At 44.1% G+C, this 15,664-nt stretch overlaps 1 protein-coding gene across 5 annotated transcripts in view; it reads right to left on the bottom strand.

The window, feature by feature from the left end:
• Positions 1-2,293: 2,293 nt before the first annotated feature.
• Positions 2,294-15,664, bottom strand: part of LOC119022944 (nucleolar protein 4-like) — a 148,692-nt gene continuing 135,321 nt past the window's right edge. For 4 of the 5 annotated variants that reach the window (XM_037104425.1, XM_037104428.1, XM_037104429.1 and 1 more), the window contains 5 exons: positions 14,225-14,416; positions 13,159-13,347; positions 9,449-9,562; positions 8,387-8,618; positions 2,294-7,437 (listed from right to left, as the gene is read on the bottom strand). In XM_037104425.1, the coding sequence (XP_036960320.1) occupies positions 7,193-7,437; positions 8,387-8,618; positions 9,449-9,562; positions 13,159-13,347; positions 14,225-14,416 (972 nt within the window). In that variant the 3' untranslated portion in view covers positions 2,294-7,192. The remainder of the gene's footprint in view (positions 7,438-8,386; positions 8,619-9,448; positions 9,563-13,158; positions 13,348-14,224; positions 14,417-15,664) is intronic. The other variant, XM_037104427.1, reaches the window with a different exon arrangement.

Genomic DNA, 15,664 nt, shown 5'->3' with positions numbered 1-15,664 from the left:
GGTTCTAGAAGTGTGTGATCGTTTTCAGCGGGGGGGAAACCGACCGGCACCGCAGCTTCAGGTTCTGAATCCAGTTCCAGTTCCCCTGAAGCTCTTTTTGTCTCGGGCGGGTTTAATAACTCAAGAGCTCGGCGATGATATGTGATCCGAAACTTTAAATATACTGATCAGTCTCTCTATCGGCAGCACGATCAATAATTCCTGCACTCTCACAGTCTGCAGTCGAAAATGAGACGAGCGATTCTGTTTGGATCACGCAGAGCCAGGCTAGCTGTTTCCATCCGTTTCCAGTCATTACGCTAAGCTAAGCTAAAGGTAGTGTCTCCAAACTGTCCATCTCTTCAATGACCTGAGGAGGTTTTTTTTTTAAAAACGCACACAAATAATACATTTCTCATCTTTTAATGTCTAAATAACATTTAAAATAAAATCATAAAATGTGTTTTTCGTCAAATTATCTTCCAGAATAACAAAATAAAACCGTAAATATAACGTGAGAAAGATGCTCACCGTAGTTTGGGATTGATTATATTCTCCTTTTTAAAACAGGTTGGTTTCTCAGAAAAAGATATTTTTCTTCCTTTAAATCTCAAGCAAAACACAAAACAAAGAGACTTCTGGGTAAAAACTAACTTGACTCGCTCAGCTTTCAGTCTGCAGGTTTTACAGCGGCTATAATCGCAGCACGTTTTCCTTCTTTTTACGACTTGGACCTTTTATTTAGTGCCGTAGTGAGAAAGGTTTAACATTTGCTCTCTCACTCCTCTGAACATACCAGAGTCTCTGCTCTGTCGTCTGTAGTGACGCCGTCCGAGAGGTCCGAACGACGCCGCAACCTTTTCTCACAAAGCTCTTCTTCAAGCCTCTAAGGGTTTAATCCTTGTTTTTTTTTTTTTTTCCAGTGGATCAATGGTGGATGATAATCTTCCAGCGAGCCTGTGATGTGTAAACATAACCTTTAAAAAGAGGCTTCAGTTTCAAGAGGAAACACTATCAGAGCACGCGTCCTCCAGCGAGGAGTTCGGTTATCGGACGGTAAAAAGGTCAACACGCCTTCATCGTGATTTTAACCACCTGACGAGTGTCTGTGTGGTGCCGGTCGGGTCCGCTGTGCAAGTACAAAAAAAAAAAAAATATGAAAGGACCACTTTTACTCGCACTACAAAATATATCTATAAAATAAGGTTAAGAGGAATCAGAACATTGATAATAATTGTTGTAATACTGAAAAATAGAAAAATTAGATAGAAATGTGTCGGCTGGAGACGTTAACAACAGGAGGAGGAGGAGATGGAGGAGGAGGAGGAGATGGAGGAGGAGGAGATGGAGGGGGAGATGGAGGAGGAGGAGGAGGAGGAGGAGATGGAGGAGGAGGAGATGGAGGGGGAGATGGTGGAGGAGATGGAGGAGGAGGAGATGGAGGAGGAGGAGGAGAAGGAGGAGGAGGAGGTGGAGGAGGAGGAGGAGGAGGAGTTGGAGGAGGAGGAGATGGAGGAGGTGGAGGAGATGGAGGAGGAGGAGATGGAGGAGGAGGAGGAGATGGAGGAGGAGGAGATGGAGGAGGAGGAGATGGAGGAGGTGGAGGAGATGGAGGAGGAGGAGATGGAGGAGGAGGAGGAGATGGAGGAGGAGATGGAGGAGGAGATGGAGGAGGAGGAGTTGGAGGAGGAGATGGAGGAGGAGATGGAGGAGGAGATGGAGGAGGAGGAGGAGGAGGAGGAGATGGAGGAGGAGATGGAGGAGGAGATGGAGGAGGAGGAGGAGGAGATGGAGGAGGAGATGGAGGAGGAGGAGGAGATGGAGGAGGAGATGGAGGAGGAGATGGAGGAGGAGGAGATGGAGGAGGAGATGGAGGAGGAGATGGAGTACAAACGCTCTGATTACAGTTAAAACACTCAGATTATTCTCCCGCTGTACACGACAGACAGCAGGAATGGAAACAGTGAGCAAATCACACCTTACTACAGATTGTCATTTGCCTATTTTTTTTCTTTTACACAGCTGTTGGTGTTTTTTTTTTTATTATTTTTTTTATTTCTATGTGGTGCTGTTCTGCTCTGGCTTTGAAGTAAACTGACCTGGGATCAGAAACAGAACAAGTCGTACAAAAAAAAACCTTTCAGAACGTATTTTTTTTTTATATCTGAGTTGGACGACGAGACACTCGGGGAACCAACGAGACGGTCCGAAAAGTCGATGCCACCCGCTGCCGACCGACTGATTATCACTTTGAATATTCAAGAATTAAATACGAGAACTGATCTCGGGCACTTTGCTTGCTTTTTTTTTTTTTTTTTTTTTGTACTTTTGGGACGATCTCAGTGGTTCGGTCGTGTTCGCTGTGATGAGATAAGAGAAACTCCCAGAAAACTGAAAGGAGGAGGAGGAGGAGGAAGAGGAAGAGGAGGAAGAGGAGGAGGAGGTTAGAGCCTCTTCACCGCTTACAAAGCATCTTAAACTGCTCTGATTTTTAAGCTTTAAGACTCATTTCTAGGCTCTGAGCTGAAGTTGAAGAGACTTTCTAACAGAGACTGAAGGGTTTGCGTTGCACCACTGATGTCGTCCTTCATTTTACAAAAAACTGTGGTTGTTGATTTCAAATTCCTTCATTTCTTAAAAAAAAAACAAAAAAAACCCACAAACATTTTGGAGGTTCAAGTCTTTTTTTCGAGGTAAACTGAACGTCCGTCTCATTTAAAATTCGCCTGAATCCGTCTGGGTCTGGATCTGACTCTGACCCGAGGGGCCCAGCGTCACATCACCTGCTGACGGAGCTCTCAGGATCCACCACACGACGCTGCTTGATACGACAGCAGGTGTTTGTGCCTCGACTTGATTCTCGGTGGTGAGATCGGTTCTGGTCAGCTGGGTGTTTGTGAGCCAGGTCCCTCAGACGGAGCACAGCGTGGATCAAACAAACAAAACTGTTCGGACCGAGCTCGTCTCGTCCCGAAGGAGCCGACTCTTCCAGACCAAAGACGATGGCAGTATCTGAGAGCACAGTGAGGAATCGAACAGGAGGACAGACGGACGGGACGCTGGAGTCGTCGGGCTTAACGGCACTCAAATAAAATTTAGAAATGTTCAATATTCAGTCCAAGATGCTTAAATTAGGGAGCGATCAGAGGAGAAAATGATTGTCCCTCTGTGGGTCTCACAAGATTTAGTGACATCCGTGAGAGTTTTTCCTCCGTTTCAAATCAAATCTTCACTTTGAGATGAATCAACACTAAAATTCAAAAGAACATTTCATGAAGTTTTCCCTCCTGACACCGTCCTCCCGTCCGTCCGTCTCTCCTCCTCGGGGTCATTTTCTTTTCTTTTTGTTGTTTTTTTTTTTTTAATTTTGCATATTTCTCTCGTGTCAATCGGTGATCGGAACACTTTCAACAGAGCTTCCCAAAAAAAACCAAAACAATCATTTACAGTTTCTACATCTAAATCTGCCAAGAAAAAATCAAAATCATTTACAGTGTCAGCAAGAATTTGAACACAACGCTGTGATTCTGACATCGCACACGGATGTAAATCAGTTTAGAGGGTTTAGATGGAGGTTAACGGATGGCGTTCACGTGTTCCTCAGCTCGTCACGACCGTCACCAACACAAAGACCGGTGGGTGCTCTGATTATCAACTGCATTGCAAAAAAAATAAAAAATAAAAATCCCCACCACTCGTCTCTCAAGTTATTTAAGGGGGGTCCCTCCTGGGAAACATGCATACACCCCCGCCGCCTCCAACCACAGATTACTGCTGCTTCACTCAGCGTGCAAAAACAAAAACAGGGAGCAAATCACAACGGCCGAACTGAGGATGAGCTGCAGCAGAACGCAGAGCGACGCCTCGGGAGGATTTCACAAGTCAGCGTTTGTTCATTTTCACCTCTACAGGTGCCGAGCAGAGAGACGACACCGACTTCTGAGCACGAGGACGAATCACGTGGCTCCTTTTTTCTTACAAAATGTTAAAACCAGTCAGTTAGTGGCAGGTAACAACTCCATCCAGACAATTTGGCTTTTTTTTAAACAAAAAAAAACCAACCCAAAAATAATAATAGAACAACTAGAGTTCCTAACACAACAGTTTCAGAGGTGAGATTTGTGATTTCTCGCCGAGGCTGCTGGATTCACAAGATCACGTGATCTCTTAAATCCGTCTAGACGAGCTTCAGGCTCTGGTGTTGAACCGACTGTCAGCGGCTACAGGTTTAGTTTCAACGTGACGACCGGCGAGAGAAGCAAGAAGCTTCTCAAGCGGTTAGCATAGCTGCTATCAGTCCTACCAGAAGTGGAGAGTTTATTTCCTTGACAGAAAAAGATGCTGGTCTCGCTCTCCTACTGGTGATCTGATTGGCTGATGTTAGCCTGAGCCGGACGGTGACAGACAGATGGTTCGTCCAATCACCTGCACAGTAGTTTTTAAAAGTTTCCGCCCCTCTCTCAGCTGTCTATAAAGGTGTAGGAGTCTGGAGCTAGCAGCCGGTTAGCTTAGCTCAGCACAAAGACTCAAAACAGCTCGTCTGACTTCTGCCAAGGCTGAAAAACATCTGCCTTTTAAAAACTAGTTTAAATCAAAAGTCGAGCAGAAACTTCCTGCTGGATTCTACCTGTGAACAGAGCCGTGCTGGCTTCTGAAAGCTTGTCAGTCTCTTCGTCTTGCTCTCGGCGGGAAAACAACAAATTTCTCAAAATGTCAAACTTCTTCTTTAATAAAAAAAAAAGCCTGTGGTTTGACTCCGGACAGGACGACAGGAGCAACCAGGAGTCTGGTACAGAAAACTTAACTTAGTGCCGCCTCTTCTGGATTAAATCAACAACAACAAAAAAACAGATCAGATTATAAAACAACGATATTCAACAACTTGAGCTTTCAGTGTGTTCTTGTTGGCCTGATGTCGAGTACGACGGTGGAGGTGCAACACTTCTCTGAGTCGACCCTCCGGAGGAAACGAAAAGAAAATGCGGTTGATAGAATTCACAGTTAGAGAGTCACGAACCACGACATGAATCAAGCCCTATGAAGCAAAAACAAAGAAACCAACCAACCAGTCAGAGAGAGAGAGAGAGAGAAGAGACACGAGAGCCGACGACGTCGCTGAGTCGTCCTTCCTGTGAGTCTTTGTGTTGTTTTTGCTTCGTTGCGTTCGGTCGGTCGGTCGGTCGGTCGGTCGGGTTTCTCTCGGGGCACTGCGGCTAGCTAACGCCCGGCTTTGTTGAGGTTTCAGGTCTATGGCAGAAGGTCCGGTTTTTATATAGCAGCAGCAACATGACAGTTCATCATTATAATCATAGTAATAATAATAATAATAACAATAATAACAATAGTAATGGCCATCTCAGAGTTTAACAGACAAACACAGTAAGACAGAGCAGTCCTCCTCTTCCTCTGAAAACCTGGACCGGACCAGGGAGGGGAGGAGGAAGAGGAGGATGTTTAGGTCCACGGAGAAGAGGTGAAGAGTAGGTCCAATGGAGAGAAGAAGAAGAAGAGTCAGAAGAAGAAGAGTCAGAAGAGTCAGAAGAAGAAGAAGAAGAAGGGAGGGAGGGGGTGTAAAACAGAACGATGCTGAGGTTTCGTTGGCGTTACATCTACATTTTTGTAAAAAGTAGAAGCGGGAGGTAAAATTTGCCACCAATGATCAACATTTAACCTCCTTTTTCTTTAAAAGACAGCACACACACATGCACACACACACTCACACTCACTCACACACACACACACACACACACACACACCTCCCTCCTCGTTCAGGGAGAACAGTTCTGCCTCCCGGAGAGAGAAGAGGAGGAAAACACGCTCCGGTCAAACTCTGATTCCCCCTCAAGTTCTTTTTTTTTCTTTTTTCTTCAAGATGGACTGATTATATACAGCAGCACACGAATGAACCCGCACGGATGACAGAAAAAAAGTTTTAAAGTGTTTTTTTTTGAAAAGTTCACAACGTCAGTTCTTGAAATGCTTCATCGTCTCTTGTCTTTTTGCGCAATAAAAGGTTTGATTCCCTCCCTCGACCCCCCCCACCCGAAAATATATATAAACCTTGAAGACATCAGGTGGTAAAGAAGAAGTAAACTGGCTTCAGGTGGGAATGTTACCATTCACTTGCAGAGTGTGTGTGTGTGTGTGTGGTGTGTGTGTGTGTGTGTGTGTGTGTGTGGGGAACTGGACGTGTCGTTGGCAGGTCTGATCTCTGATCTGAGGTATTTCCTGGTGGTCAACATGGCGTCTTGGATGCATAAGTAGCGTAAGTTGCTCCCTGGGTAAAAAAAGGGGGGAGGTGAGGAGGATGGGGGAGGTGTTCAGGTGAGGGGAAAGTGCTATAGGACACAGAGAGCTTATATACAAGCGAGCACACAAAAAAAAGTTTCTCCTCCTTTTTTTTTTCTTTTTTTTTTCTCATGTCTTTTCTGTTCCAGGTTTCCGTCCCGTCAGCCCCTCCGGACTCAGAGTCTCTTTAGTGCTTTCCTTTGAAGTCAAACCACTTTTCTTTCCTTCAGTCACTTGGGAAGAGTAAAAAAAAAAAACAAAAAAAAAAACACAAAGAACAAAAAATTTAAAATTAAAAACTGGACTCCCGACACAAAAAAGGACAAATTAAATGTTTCAATCAAACAGCTTCAGTAGTACTAACTCAGGGAGTCGTTATTATTCATTATCTTTTTTTAAATCGTTAGGAGCCGATCAGAGCTCCTCGTATCGGAGCTCCACGAAGAGGCAACGTCTTTTTTTTTTCTTTTTTTTCTGACACCACAGCAGCTTCTTCGCTTCCTCCTCCTCCTCCTCCTCCTCCTCCCTTCCACACTCCCTCGCTCGGAGGCGTGGTGCTGATTGTGAGGTGAGGAGGAGACGAAGAGATTCCTCCAGAGTCCAAACGCTCTTTTCTTTTGTTCGTTCTCCTCCTCAGGGAGAGTCGATGGATTGGGGTTTCTGGGGGGGGGGCGGGGGTGTGTGGATGGCGGGATGCGATCCGTCTCCCTCCGTCCCACTTTTATCTCCAAGTATTAAAAAAAAAAAAGTGGCCCCAGTTTCCGAAGAGAAGGCAGATGATCAAGGAGAGAGGGGAGCAAAAACCAGAGGAGGTTCAGGAGAGACGTGGGGGCGGGGCACAAATCAAGCATTCTGGGAAATGTGTGTGTGTGTGTGTGTGTGTGTGTGTGTGTGTGTGTGTGTGTGTGTGTTCTCCCCCCCCTCATCAGTTCTGCTGCAGGATGAGGTTCTCCAGCTCGTCTGCCGAGCGCAGCAGGAAGGCGGCCGACTCCCGGTAGCCGGCGATCAGCTGACGCACGGCCGTGATCTCCGGTTGGCTGAGCTGGGTCGACGCCCCGCCCCCTCCCGCGCCGCCGCCGCTGCCCCGTCCACCCAGGCTGTTGTTGGTGGAGGCGGAGGAGTTACTGATGTTGGCAGAGGTGAGGGACTTCATGCTGAGGTCTGTTGGACCTGAAGATGAGGAGGAGGGAGATGAAGGATCGATGACACAGGACGGAGAGAAGGTTGAGGTGAAGGAGAGCAGAGAGAAGAAGATCAGTCAGTTCAAAATGACAGAAATACCTCCTGACTCCTGAGACAATATGCTACAGGCCGAACAACAGGAGAGAACAGAACCTTTAATTTGGTTTAATTCCACTTCACACTGTCACAGCTGATAAATCAACAGATATTACTTGATTTAAAAACCGTCACTTTAATAAAAGTACAACACTGACATTCTCTCTGGAGTTCTAATGTAATTATCCTAACCTGCCGATCTGCCTCCAGATTGCTGTTTATCAAACTCTACTCAGAGCTGTTCGGTAACCTTGAAGCTGTAATCTCTCTTTTAAAACGCAACATAACACCTGAAGCTCTGGCAGGTGTTCTCTGCAGCGCCGGGTGTGACTACAACACCCGTCGGTGGTCACAGGTGTGATCGGAGGTGAGACAGGACGACTGTGCAGCCCGAGTCACTCGTCAAACTGTGATTAAAGTCACGTCTCTTAAAGCAGCAGGAACGATCCAGAACTGCCAAACAATGAGAGAAAATACGACGCTGGAGGTGATTTAATGACATCAAACCACTTCCGACAATTTAATCGGGTCATCAAACACCTTCATCAAACCCTGAAGCCTTGAAACCGTCAGGGAAGCTGACGGACACGGAGACAAATGTTCATCAGTAAAACTCAAACAGCCTCTTACAATCACAGAAATCGCTCCATATTTAAGCTCCATCTGCTGCTCGTTCTCTTCCCACTGATCTTTTTCTCCTCATTCAGATCAAATTATCCACTCGTGCTCTTTTCTTTTCATCGCTCTCTCTTTCCTAACCGCTTCCTCTTTTTTATTCGCTCTTCCTTCTCATTATTCCGTCTTGTCCATCTCCATAAAGACCCCCTCGTCACTTCCTCACCGTTGCTCTGTGCGGCGGCGCCGGTCGTCAGGGAAACGGGGTGTTGCATGGCAGCGCCCAGGCCCGGGTACCCGCGGTAGGCGTAGCTGAGTCCGGCTCCGTTGATGTAGAGCTGGGTGTCCTGGGAGGAGAAGGCTGACGCGGCCAGGGAGTAGGCGGAGTGAGCGAGGGACGCCGGCTCCCTCAGACCGCCGCCGCCGCTGGACGGCTTGTCCATGGAGATCTGATCATCCTGGAAAAACAGGAAGTGAGGGGTCAGATTTTCAAAATACTACAGAACAAGCTTGGACGTGTTGGCTCGTTTCTGAGAGCGAGGATTTCTGATTTGTCTGTTATTTTCTTTTTCTTCACCTTTATTTTACAATTTAAATGTCTCATCTGAGATTTGAATTCTTTTTCAAAAGGGATCAAGTCAAAACAGCAGCGCAACGATTTAAATATTAAAGTGTTACGACAACTTTTCAAAACATTTGCACAAAAACAATTATTCCCCGAGCCAACTTTCATATTATATCTGTGACGTCGGGGTGTGAATCTCAAGTTCCCCACGATATTTTGTTATACTGATTCTTTGGACAGCGATACGATATTTGCCGATATCAATTCTCCCACGATAAGATTTCAATTCGATACAATCGCCTGCGATCAATATGAAATGATATCATCCGTCAATTTAACACAATCAGTGACAATCAACTTACAAAAAGCAGCTAAACTATGATTTAACAACTATTACTGAAATATTATTTAATACGTGGCTCCAGACATTTAAATGTAAAACAATCTATTCTTTTTATTATAAAGAAATAAAAATAAACCTTCTGTTCACTATAAAATGCAAAAAGCCCTCGTTAACAATTCAAGTATGAACATAAATGATGAAGAGGGGAGTAAATATCTGTATTTCTGTGGACACTTTCCTTCTTAAACCAGTGACAGTTAACTCAGCTGTCATAACTCAAAGACTCGGACATTTCTCACAGTGATTCTGTTCTGAAGACGCCACAAACTCTTCGACACAGAGCCACCGGACGTCGTACGACACAGCGCCTGCAGACTCACGTGATAGGCTTCCAGGCGCATCCTCTTCGCGGCGTTGCGTGATTCGTTCTCGCAGGCGGCGGCGAGGATGTTCTCGGCCATGGCTGAGGTGAGGTGAGGCGGAGTCGGACGTGTCTGCAAGAAGACAGAACGAGCAGAACATCTTTAGTTATGACTGACGTGAAGTTTGTGTGCAAACAGAGATACGTGAAGAGATGAAGAATGACGGGACATCACGCCCAGTCCAATATCAAACTAGAGAGACCTGCAGCACTTCATATGTTAAACCACCCGTAAATTAATCATATAATTCAGGATCGGCCTCAAATTGTTCTCACTTATAATTAAAAGTCACTTAAATACGCCTGATTTGTTTCATCATCATCGCTGCAGCTGAAACAGAGTTCTCAGCTTTAACTGTTGACAGTGAAATGTTTAGTTTCAGCTCTGTCTCCTGTTACAAATTACTGATTCTGTGCAAAGTCTGGAGGCAAGAATCACAAAAACGGTGTGAATAATTTGAATTATTAACTTTGTTTTAGATCGGCGAGTACCTTTAAGTGAATACATCTGCACATGGTTTGATTTCAAATGTGTAAAAGCTGTAAAAAATGATGAGAGGGCATCGTCATCAACACAGTGTAATATCAGCCGTCACCACCGGGGGGCAGCAGAGACATTTCAATGACTCCTCACTCATTCCATGAGTGTTATTAAGTCCCTGCAGGGGTCAACACAACCAATATTCCCATCATGCACCTCTCCTGCATGCCCCTGCCTCTGCTCCGTGTCAGTGCTACAGTTTAATCTACACAATAAAACATAAAGAGTTAATTTATTAAATATGCACGATGAGTTCTTCAGTTCAGAGACATCTGATCACTTACAGAGAGACTTTGAGTGACGCTAACTCCTCCAGCGCGTCTATTCAAGTTTATTTCTGCCAGAAGAAACATTTATAATCATATTCATATACTGAGGATGTCAGAGGGAGCCGTGCTGGCAGCGTTAAGGCTCCTTATTTCAGCCTTTAATTATTATTTAATTACAAGTAAAGTGTATCACATGTTCCTGCTGATGTCGTGTAGCAGCAGACGAACAAAACACATCTGTCAGTTTGTGGAGAATAAGAACTACTTTATTAATCCTCTCGGGGGGGAAATCCGATTCGATATGCTTCTGACCTGTAACGGCCTTATAAAGCAAATAAAAAATGCAGCGGAGGATTCTTTATTAGATACTCTGCAGCTCGGCACATATGTGAGCTGAAATAAATTGACAGGAACATGTTGTTTCTATAGTTACAACCCATTTACACACATTTTCATCCTCTTTTCACAGATGATAATTATTTGTTGCCGGTCGCCCCGCGCTGCAGTGAAAGCTGCTGCCTGCTCTGTTCCATCATAAATAATGTAGAGGAGGAAAAAATACATTTACGTACGAACGCATCACATTATTCAGAAATGTTTTTGAGAACGAACTGTTGCCCTGGAGGGAGCAGCGGGGCTTCACCTCTTATTTCAATAAAATGCACAATATTTATCGGAACGTACGAGACAGAAAATGAAAATGTCTGCCAGTAAAACAGGCCGATACCACGAGGATTTAATTATGTTAACGTGGGACAAATAGTTTTATTATTCTTCTCGGTGAACGTGAACATTTTGAAAAGCATCATATGACGGCCGCGACAAGAGAGGGAACAATAATAATAATAATAATAATAATAATAATAATAATAATAATAATAATAATAATAATATTTCATTCCACAACAAGAGAGAAAAATCATTCAGTCTATAAATATCATCATCATCTGCAATCCAACATCATCCTTTTACTCTTTCTTGGTGTTGTGAAAGACAACCAAGATGTTTTTTGGTCAATATCTAAATCTTTGTGGATATCAGAACTGAGAGTTGATTTATTGATACTGAAAACTGTTTCAACACTCTGTTTTTCTGCTCTATTGATCCACCAGTAGCAGCTGCACTTTCTCACTTTCTCTCTGACATCCTGTTGATACGCACATTATTTTGTAAAAGTCCAAACCTGAAGAGAGAAAACTAATGAATCGGAAAAAAAAGTGTGATCTTTAAACTTTAATCCTGTTATTCTGCTGATCTCTGCTCGCAGTCAGGAAAAGGTGCGTCTTGTCGTCATGTTATATTCATCAGCAAACATTTTCAAGGTGTCGTATCAAAGTTACAGACGTCAGTATCGTGACAACACGTCAGAGAAATGACGTCATGCCTTCGAAGATGGATTAAAAATACAGAAATGACAGAAATCTCCACGATATATAAATTAAGTATAAAAAACAGCTGATTTAAATTATTCTTACAGGACCACATGCATAAACACACAGTACATCGCGGGTCGACCGATGGCTTCATCAGGGCCGATACAGATTCTGTTTGTCATAAACTGAGACTGATAATCAATATTTGGAACCGATATTCATTAGAAAATGAAAATCTTACTGTCAAAGTACGATTCTGACTTCATCGTTCCTCTCCTTCACATTCATTTGATGCATTAATTCATATTATTTAATGTTTATAGGAAACACATTGTGACTTGTGGACTGGACGTAGCTGCACAATTTAAAAATAGTTTATTTTATCGGCAATCTGACAAAATCCAGAAACGGAACAGAGCGACTGTGTGTGACGCAGGAGATCCTGAAACAAAATCACCTGAGTGTCTTTTTCTTTTTCCACTTTCATCCAGTTAAAACATTTTATTTTAACCATCAAAGAATAAAAACCACCAGGAAACAGGAGCGACGTCTTCGAGCTCTCTGCTTCCCACAGGAGTCGACGGACTGACAAAAGAAGCAAGACCAGCAGTGCATTATGGGAAGTATCGGCTCTGCTGCTGATCAATCGGACTCCCTGGGTTAAACAGTGTAAACAACAGTACAGAATAAAGAACAAACCACATCATTGGGCCCATCGTTTGTTCCGACCGTGTAAATACGAACCGGATTCTCTGGTTTGACTCTGATTCTTTTAAAGTCGCAGCTCGAACAAACAACGTCACGGCTGAAACGTCTGCAGAGTGAAAAAGGGGGAATTATGTGTCTGTCAGCCTAAAAGCCTCCTGAGAGCAGCTTTCAGCCCGGTGACGCTCCGACACGGCACGTCTGCACAGCTCAGACTCAATTAAATCCAATTTCTCCAAACTGCCCGATGCTGCGTTCAGCTCAAATCATGAAAAACACGATCACGACGTAGAAATGTTCAAAAGTTAAATCTCAGCTGTGACAAACACCTCAGCGCTGCTGTTACCTGCAGGATAACAACGTGTTGCTGAGATGATTAGTTGATTAGTCAGCTGCATTATATTTTGAAACTGACTCATCGCTCCAGGTTTTTGGATCTGTTGTATATGATTGTACACTGAATATGTCTGTGTTTTATAGACTGTTGTTTGAATCAAAAAATACACAAAAGACTCAAAAAGACATTAAAAAGGACGAATTTAACTTGATCGATTGAAGCTAAAAAAGTGTGGAGGGGAAGTTATGAAGTGCATTTTTTTCAGCTGCAGCACTGAATCAGTAACGGGACGATTCTGAGGTATTTTGTTTGAATATTTCCTTTTTCTGCTCCTTCATTGTTCCCCTCCTTTATCTTACTTTAATCAATTTAGGGACTAGTTACTTTCTGCCTGTCTGTACTGATATATCTGAAATCTGCTCACTGAAACAAAACAGCCAGTACCTCCATGCCGTTCTTCTTCATGCGTCGGCAGGATTTGAGGTAGGTGCGGATGCGCTTGCGGGCTCGTTCCTGGAACTCCGGGAACTGTCTGCTGCAGGACTCGATGATGGCCTGGATCTTCTCCTTGGGCTGTTTGGAGATGGGAACCATCCGGTCCAGGTTCTCGTCCACGAACAGACGCACGAACATCTGCAGGGGAAAACAGCACCGCTGTGAAGTTTGAATGGTCTCGTATCTGCAGTTATCTTGTGTGTTTACTGTCTGTCTGCGTGTTAAAGCTGCAGTTAAGGTTTATTTGGACACTTTAGGAGAGATGAACTCCGACGAGCTCCGACACTTCAGCAGACACACTGAATCCAGGATTTATTCTCTTTCTACAAGTTCTACTGACTCCTAACTCTAATGCATTTACAACCAGACTTAACTATAACTTGCACTTATGCATATTAAAATTGAAATGAAATGAAATGAATCAACCAGTCACCTCTGAGAGCAGCTATGTTTGTGATTAGAGGAGATTATTAGAAGTGTCTTAACGAGCGCGAGTCAGCTTGATTTTCAGTGTCGTCATCGTTCTGTTTCTGTCGGTGAATTCATGAAGTTTAAATGAAGAGTGATCAATACCACAACGTCTTCTTACTGTAAAAACTTAAATAAAGTCTCAGCTGGTCGGAGGGAGAGAGAGAAAACACATCGTCTCCACCTGCTGCTGGCTGTGATGTCATTTAAATCCCGTATTGGTTCAGTTTGTCACGACGTGATCAATACTTTTAAGAAAGACTGACGATTATGCAACTTTATAACAGCAAACTTAACAATCCAATCGATTTTTAAGACCTTGTATTTCAGTCATTTTAAGGCCTTTGAGTAAATTATCTGACTCTTCATTATCTCTCACTTTCTCGCGGGTCTCTGCCATCGTGCGAGCGCGCGATCAATGAAGCCGACAGGTTTTAAATCTCAGTCAGCTGCTCCGTACTTCCTCTTTATGAATATAAGGAGACAGCTTATTGATCCCGGCGGGGACGTGACAATGTGGGACGGAGCTGAAGGTCTCCCGACTCACGTTGAAGGCCTTTAGTCTCTCGGGGTCCACTCCCTCCGTGTCGTTGATCTTGTCGTTGTCGTCGTGGTCGTCGTGGTCGTCGTCATCGTCGTCGGGGGCGACCTGGCTGCCGTGACGCCCCATGGTCAGATCCTCGGCACTGATGTCCATCTTCACGCTGTCGTAGCTGCCGCCCGAACTGTACTGAGGAGACTGAACACACACAGACACACACACACACACACACAGTCTCATTAAAAATCTCATGCACCGTCTATCTGTTGGGGCTTATAAGTGGTCCATTGTTCCGGTGGACGTGTCCTTAATAAAACACTAACGAAGAGTCTCATTAGGATCCGACAGCTCGCTAATGAAAAGCTCCTTAAATACAAAGATTTTAGTTTCTGATGGAGACAATCAGCTCACAATTTAAATAAAGAACAAATGACAACTGACAATATTTCTCTGTAGCTTTCCACAGAAACAAAATAAAACTGTGGCGCCGAGTCTGTCGGTCCGACTCCAACACACGTGATGAAAAGTTTTCTGACGGAGGATCGCAGGTCGGTCTGCAGCTTGGAAACAGTCGCCGGGGCGTTTGCTGCCATGGCAACAGATGCTTCATCTCCATCCTGTCTTTTGTCTTTGTCTTCCAGCAGCTCACCTGTGTCCAGGTGTCAGTGTGATTTGTGTTCACTAATTTTATCTTGCAGGCCTCGGTGTTTAGCATGTGTTGATTCTGAGTGTGTTAATGTTATTTTGTCCTGTTTATTACTGATTTTATGTTTAGAAACGTGCGATGGAAATCAGAGCTGCGATGATAAGTCGATTGGTTGTTTGACGGAATATAAATCAGGATTATTTTGACACAACATTTATTGTTCTGAGTGCCAAACGTATCTGTTTCCAGCTGCTACAGATGTTGGTCAGAAGAACAAGACGCCAGCGTAGACTCAGATTTTTCACTGTTTTCTGATGTTTCATGAAGTAAATGATTCATATTTCAGGAAGCTCTGTTTGGCTGTGTGTTTGAACAACTGTAGTTTGTTTTCTTTGGCTCATTTTTGTTCGTTATGTTTGCCTCGGAGACACCGACGCTTTGTTCGCTTTTCACTTCAATTCTAATTGGTTTATTTCTACTTGTCGTTACTCTGTTTCAGGATCCTATTCTTGAGATTTTGATCCCATTCTTGCTAAAGATCATTAAACTTGTCACGTTACTCGCTGTATTTTCCTGGACATGTGAGGAGCTCTGACGGGAAGAAAATTCGCCTGAACGACTGCGATGAACAGAAGTGAAGCGAGTCGTTCCTCCAACAGACTACAGCTCCGTCAGATGGTGAAGTTAAACTACACGATTCCTTCCTTTGAGATAATTACTTTGGGGTAAATATAGTTTTCACACTCAGACGATGTGGGATCCTGTTGGAGAAGCAGCTCTCCTCACAGAGACGGAGACAA

This window comes from Acanthopagrus latus, chromosome 7, assembly GCF_904848185.1.
Source record: "Acanthopagrus latus isolate v.2019 chromosome 7, fAcaLat1.1, whole genome shotgun sequence".
In the NCBI taxonomy this organism is placed as follows: domain Eukaryota; kingdom Metazoa; phylum Chordata; class Actinopteri; order Spariformes; family Sparidae; genus Acanthopagrus; species Acanthopagrus latus.
The sequence above is the reverse complement of the archived record's forward strand: the minus strand, read 5'-3'. Positions and strand labels throughout refer to the sequence as shown.